The sequence below is a fragment of the Leptonotus elevatus genome, chromosome 15, assembly GCF_054856555.1.
Source record: "Leptonotus elevatus isolate MCC_2025b chromosome 15, RoL_Lele_1.0, whole genome shotgun sequence".
Classification (NCBI taxonomy): Eukaryota; Metazoa; Chordata; class Actinopteri; order Syngnathiformes; family Syngnathidae; genus Leptonotus; species Leptonotus elevatus.
Window position 1 is genome coordinate 11,922,227 of NC_141253.1, and position 6,000 is coordinate 11,928,226.

General features: G+C 39.7%; 1 protein-coding gene across 10 annotated transcripts in view; it reads left to right on the top strand.

Moving 5' to 3' along the window:
• Positions 1 to 5,789, top strand: part of nedd4l (NEDD4 like E3 ubiquitin protein ligase) — a 47,575-nt gene extending 41,786 nt beyond the window's left edge. For all 10 annotated transcript variants that reach the window (XM_086096185.1, XM_086096184.1, XM_086096186.1 and 7 more), the window contains 12 exons: positions 70 to 135; positions 984 to 1,213; positions 1,694 to 1,815; positions 1,892 to 1,962; positions 2,040 to 2,135; positions 2,659 to 2,732; positions 2,821 to 2,881; positions 2,987 to 3,046; positions 3,134 to 3,241; positions 3,854 to 3,950; positions 4,127 to 4,199; positions 4,828 to 5,789. In XM_086096185.1, coding sequence (XP_085952311.1) covers positions 70 to 135; positions 984 to 1,213; positions 1,694 to 1,815; positions 1,892 to 1,962; positions 2,040 to 2,135; positions 2,659 to 2,732; positions 2,821 to 2,881; positions 2,987 to 3,046; positions 3,134 to 3,241; positions 3,854 to 3,950; positions 4,127 to 4,199; positions 4,828 to 4,930 — 1,161 coding nt within the window. In that variant the 3' untranslated portion in view covers positions 4,931 to 5,789. The remainder of the gene's footprint in view (positions 1 to 69; positions 136 to 983; positions 1,214 to 1,693; positions 1,816 to 1,891; positions 1,963 to 2,039; positions 2,136 to 2,658; positions 2,733 to 2,820; positions 2,882 to 2,986; positions 3,047 to 3,133; positions 3,242 to 3,853; positions 3,951 to 4,126; positions 4,200 to 4,827) is intronic.
• The last annotated feature ends 211 nt before the right edge of the window (positions 5,790 to 6,000 follow it).

Sequence of the window (6,000 nt, forward strand, 5' to 3'; positions counted from 1 at the left end):
AATTAGCCAATTTTTGGTGATTCCATTGTATGTGTTTTTTTTAAATTGCTCGTCTTGTCTTCCGTGCAGGCTGTTCCATATTCCCGAGAGTTCAAGCAAAAGTATGACTACTTTCGTAAGAAGCTAAAGAAACCGGTAAGAAGCGTGCCGGCATATTGAGCATATTATAACGATGGAAAACTTCCAAGTTTCCATAATGATGCTTGATTGCAGATGCTTCCCGCCGTCTTTGGAGCTCACTGAATATTAATGACTGTAATTTGTTAAATTCTTCTCAATCATTGCTTCAAATCATTGTTTCATGTTATTTTCTAATCCTGGGGGTCTTAATCTGGAGCATTAATTAGGTTGAGCGGCTTGTAGGGCATGTTAAAGATCACGAACGTGATTCATTAACGGCTGGAATTTAAAAAGGTTGTTGTTTTATATTCGGTGGTGCTGTTTGACTTCCAACTTGTAGTAATTTAAAACCATTTTCTTGTTGAAAAAAAATAAAATGCTTCCAATGTTGCAGTCAAAGTACCGGTAATTAAAATGTGTTTGTTTGACTTTGAAGTCATTGTCAAGAAGTTTGGTTAAATAGAGTACAATGTGTGAAAGCGAAGTACGGTAACTTTGCCAGCCTGTGCCTGTCACTAAAGGTGCCCCACAAGGATCAATTCTTAGCCCTGCGCTTTTCTCCATTTAGTCAATTCTGTAGAGGATTTATCTATTCATCTATATGCAGATGATACAGTCCTCTACTCAGCCGGTACCTCAACAGACAGTCCGTCAAAAACTTCAGAGCAGTTTCAATAAAATCCAGCTGGCTTTCTTTAGTCTGCATCTTAAATTAAATACCTTTATAATCAAAATCATTGGTTTGGTAAGAAGGGCCTTGCACTCTTAACTGTCCTCTAGACCAAGTTAAACTGCAGTCCAAAATGAAAACAAACATCGATAAAATTGTTTTTTGACAGACGTTTTAATCTGCGTAATTACAGACGGACATCCCCAACCGATTTGAGATGAAGCTCCATCGCAACAACATCTTCGAGGAGTCGTACCGGCGGATCATGTCGCTCAAAAAGCCCGACGTCCTGAAAGCGCGCCTGTGGATCGAGTTTGAGTTAGAGAAGGGCCTGGACTACGGGGGCGTGGCCCGAGAGTGGTTCTTCCTCTTGTCCAAGGAGATGTTCAACCCCTACTACGGTCTCTTCGAGTACTCCGCCACGTAAGTCCAAGAAATAGTTCCGCCCGCTTGAAAGAGAACAAAAAATGCCACCGCTGTTGTTTGTTTCCTCTCATTCAAAAATCCATCCTGACGCAAACTGTTTCCCATTTTCAAAACAAGGGAATATAATGGAAGGTTCCTGATTGCCTGCTTTTGTTGGCGCCAGCAATTACCGCACATTTTTGTGCGATGTAGAGGAAAGGTGGAACAAACAAAAGTAATTTCATGGGGTCAATGCCTTTGAATAGACAATTGAGTTCTTTAGTCTAAAATTAGTACTGAAGAAAAACCATCTGCTTAAGCTGTTCCTTAGCAACCGCAGGTGATCTCATGTGTTTGTCTTTATTCTCTTTTTTTTTTTTTTTTTTTTTTACACCATTATGACACATAACCAAATTAAGCCACTCGAGAACACGCAGTGTAAGGTCCAGCCTTTGTTATAGTAACATTTAATGGAAGTGGCCCTATTGATTGTTGCAGAGACAACTACACCCTCCAGATCAACCCCAACTCCGGCCTGTGCAATGAGGACCACCTTTCCTATTTCAAGTTCATCGGACGCGTGGCGGGAATGGCCGTGTTTCACGGGAAGCTGCTAGACGGTGAGCGCCTGGACTCTTGTTGACAGCCCACCTCAATTGCTGATACTCACACACAGCTCACTTGCGCCCCCTCCAGGCTTCTTCATACGACCGTTCTACAAGATGATGTTGGGTAAACAGATATCGCTGAAGGACATGGAGTCTGTGGTGAGACATTGCAGGACTCCCGAGGCCCTTGAGTCTGAGTGGTGAGTCAGTTTTAAGTGTCTCCATTTTGCCTGCAGGACAGTGAATACTACAACTCTCTCAAGTGGATCCTAGAGAACGATCCCACGGAGCTGGACCTGCGGTTTTGCATTGACGAAGACAATTTCGGACAGGTAGGCAACGCCGCTTTTTTCATTTGTTTTGATGAACACATTTTATAGTATATTTAGAGCAGTGATTATAAACGCGCACCCTTGGGAGGTGTAAAAGTGTAATGATAAAGCTCATTTGTAATAATTGACAAAGCTAAAAATTGAGGACATTTTCAATATCGTTAAAAATTAAAATACAATTAAAATAATTGCCTGTCATTTTGTTATAATTTTATTTTTATTTTTTTTTGCGTAATCTCCTCATTATACAAATGGTTCAGTTTTTTTGTGTTTCCTGAAAAATCTGAAAAAAATGTTCTTGGGCGATTATTTTAAGAAGGCGTCAATACAATTGTGTGTGTGTATATATATATATATGTATATATATGTATTTTAAAGGTTTTAGGGTTTTGTTTAGTTTTTTTAAGCATTCTTATTTTATTAACAAAAATGTTTTGTTTTGTTTTGTTTTTCACTTTTAATTTCATTATTTTTCATGAACTATAATAACCTTTGGTGCTCTTTTTTCCCCCCCCCCTCCCAGACTTATCAGGTGGACCTCAAGCCCAGCGGCTCGGACATGGTGGTCACCAATGACAACAAGAAGGAATACATCGAGTGAGATTCTTAATGCTCTAACAATTCACGTTTAAAGACAATGCCGTGTTTCAGGTCATGACACACTTTTTTTTTTGTCTCCCGACAGTCTGGTCATCCAGTGGAGGTTCGTCAATCGAGTGCAAAAGCAGATGAATGCCTTCCTGGAGGTATTTCTGCACCACTGCCTTGTCGCCACCAAGGGGCAGTGTAACCCCAAACTGTTCCATCACAGTGATGTGTGTGATTCACTGACGTTCCTTTCTTGTTTTCAGGGCTTCACCGAGCTCATCCAAATAGATCTGATCAAGATCTTTGATGAAAACGAACTGGAAGTATGCAGTATTCACTTTTATACACTAAAATGACTTTTATCTTTATCAACTGAAGTGAACATTTGAACGCAACACTCGTTTGTGCAGTTGCTCATGTGCGGCCTTGGCGACGTCGACGTCAACGACTGGCGGCAGCACACGGTTTACAAGAACGGCTATTGTCCCAACCACCCGGTCATCCAGTGGTTCTGGAAGGTCAGCCTGTTGCTTGTGTATACGCACGCACGCCACTTGCTTGCTGTTTTGTTTGGCGCCGGCACTTTTTGAAGATCAAAGTCTGTTTGGAAGGACAGACTTGTTTGCGCTGATGAAAGTCTCAACCTGTCCCCGCTTATCATTGGATTTGATTTGAGGCTTAAGCACACACAGCAAATTCAAAGAGCCAAAACATCACTAAGAATGGAGCCGATCATTGTTACTACATTGTTATTACGTAGTTACTACTTGCTACGAGTTTTGATCATTTTGTGTTTGACAAAGAGGATTGTCTGATAAAAGTCACAATGCCTTTAAAAACAGAGCCAACTTAGGTTGTCGCGATACCTCATTTTTGACCTTGATACTAAACTGCAAAGTACCTCAATACAGTACTGAAGCGATACCACGGGGGGAAAAAACATTAGGAAAAAGCAGTGGAATAATAGCTCCAGCTGAACAACTTTTCATTTGTATTTTAATTACCATAAGGACACTAATTATAACACTTTTGATAAAAAAATAGAGATGCATTTTCAACATTTTTAAACACTTTAGAGAAGTTGAAGCGGTTTATTTTATTTATGAAGAAGTGATTTGCCGTTCTTTCAGGTTGTCCTGTTAATGGATGCGGAAAAGAGGATCCGACTTCTGCAGTTTGTTACGGGAACGTCGCGGGTGCCCATGAACGGCTTTGCTGAGCTTTATGGTACTATTTCCTTCCTTGTCTTGTCCTGTCCTTTTTGCTAGACAGCAACCATACACAAAACTAGAGCTACTAAATGAATTACATTTATTTTCAAATCAATGTGTGATGCTTTAAATGCTATAATTGCTAGGATTAAAAAAAAATGTTAAAATGACCAAATGTTGTTGTTGTTCCAGGTTCAAACGGTCCTCAGCTCTTCACTATTGAGCAGTGGGGAACGCCGGAGAAGCTGCCCAGGGCCCACACGTGGTATGTTGCAGTCACGCTATTCATTTTATTTTATTTTTTTTTGTATTATGTTTTAATTGAGAGAAAATTAAATTATCCTGGGCTGTTATTATGGAATAATTAAATAGTGCTACATAAGCAAATTTTCACACACAAAAAATTCCCTTCCTCAATTTTGATTGAATAGTGGTTGTCACAATTGTTTTTCTTTTTTATGTATTTATAAAATAATGTTTACTAAAAACTCACCGTATTTTTTTTAATTTTGGCCCAAATAGTCACCTGCTGTCATCCACGAGGATAATAACGCCTTCCTCAAAAAAAAACTTAGTTTTTCCATCAATAAACAACAAACTGCTGAGCCCCTTTGAACCCAGTTGCTAACCAAAACACCAGCACATCTGGCCACGGAGCCTATGGCCGCATGTTGTAAACGAGTTTGTAGTATTAAAGATAATTGTACCTCACGTCAGTGTTTCTCAACCTTTTATTGCGCCAAAGCACTTATTTTATGTTTACATACTACTAACGTTGTTTAACGTATTTTTTTTATGCTTATACGAATTTAATCCTACCCCCATCTTCAGTTGAGTTATTCAAATATTTATTTAGCATGCTTCATGAAACGTTTTTAACGTTCTTTTGCCAGTTTCAACCGCTTGGATCTTCCCACCTACGACTCGTTTGAGGACCTGCGGGAAAAGCTGCTGATGGCGGTGGAAAATGCGCAGGGCTTCGAGGGAGTTGACTAAACGGGGAGTCTCAGTGAGAAACAGCAGCATCCGAAGCCACCTCCGAGTTATCGGAACCGACAACGGGAACTTCAACAAAAAAAGCGTCCAAACCGGCTGTCGTAGCATGCGGTTAGCCAACGCCGGACTGTTAGCCATACGCGACTGTACAGCAAGTCGACATGCTACTACATCTTTCAACGGGGGGAGGGTCTACATAAGGCGCCCCCAGCAGGGAAGCGAGAGTATTTAATCCCCTGGCATGAGCATGATATACCATCCCGCCCGCCACTAAACCCTGTGGAAGCACTACTACTAACTACTAACATTTCAATACTCTAGCTAGCGCAGTAGCCAAGGCCTTTACACGGCTCCCAACACCGGATTACCTTAGCGATCTAACTAGCCAATCACACTTCAGGAAATCTGCCACGCCCCCTCTCCTATGTTGCCACAGGAGCCTTTTTGTCAATTTAGGAGATTTTTCTTATATATATATATATATATATATATATATATATATATATATATATATATATATATATATATATATATATATATATATAGCTGTTGTTGTTTTTTTTATCCTTGGTATGATTCCTTCAGGAAATGACGTCTTTGTACTGATGTTTACTATTTTGACAATTCTCAATGATCATGCAAAGTGAAGTGAAAAAGACAACTCCATTTTGTTAAGGGGATTAATAGCAAGCGTGTTGAAAATAATGAAATGTTTCTTTTTTCATCGTTATCGCTACTCTGAATATCGTCGCCGTGCGGCGAAAAGCAGCATGAAAACGATAAAACGTACGTTGTGATGGCTCGTGATTCGGGGATGTGGGGCTAGTTTCTGTAAGAATGAATAGTCCGGCCTTGTTCATCATGCTGTAAATTGTTCTCTTTTTTTGACAATATATAAATGTATATATGCATTACATTTAACAAGTATTACCGATCAACACTAAAAATGAAGTGTGTGTGAGCGCGTGAGGAAGAGACAAGCTGTGATTTAAAACTCTTGAATATTATTAAGCAGCACGTTTCGTATAAAAAAAAAAAAAATCTAATGAATAGAACTTCTCCTTTTTCTA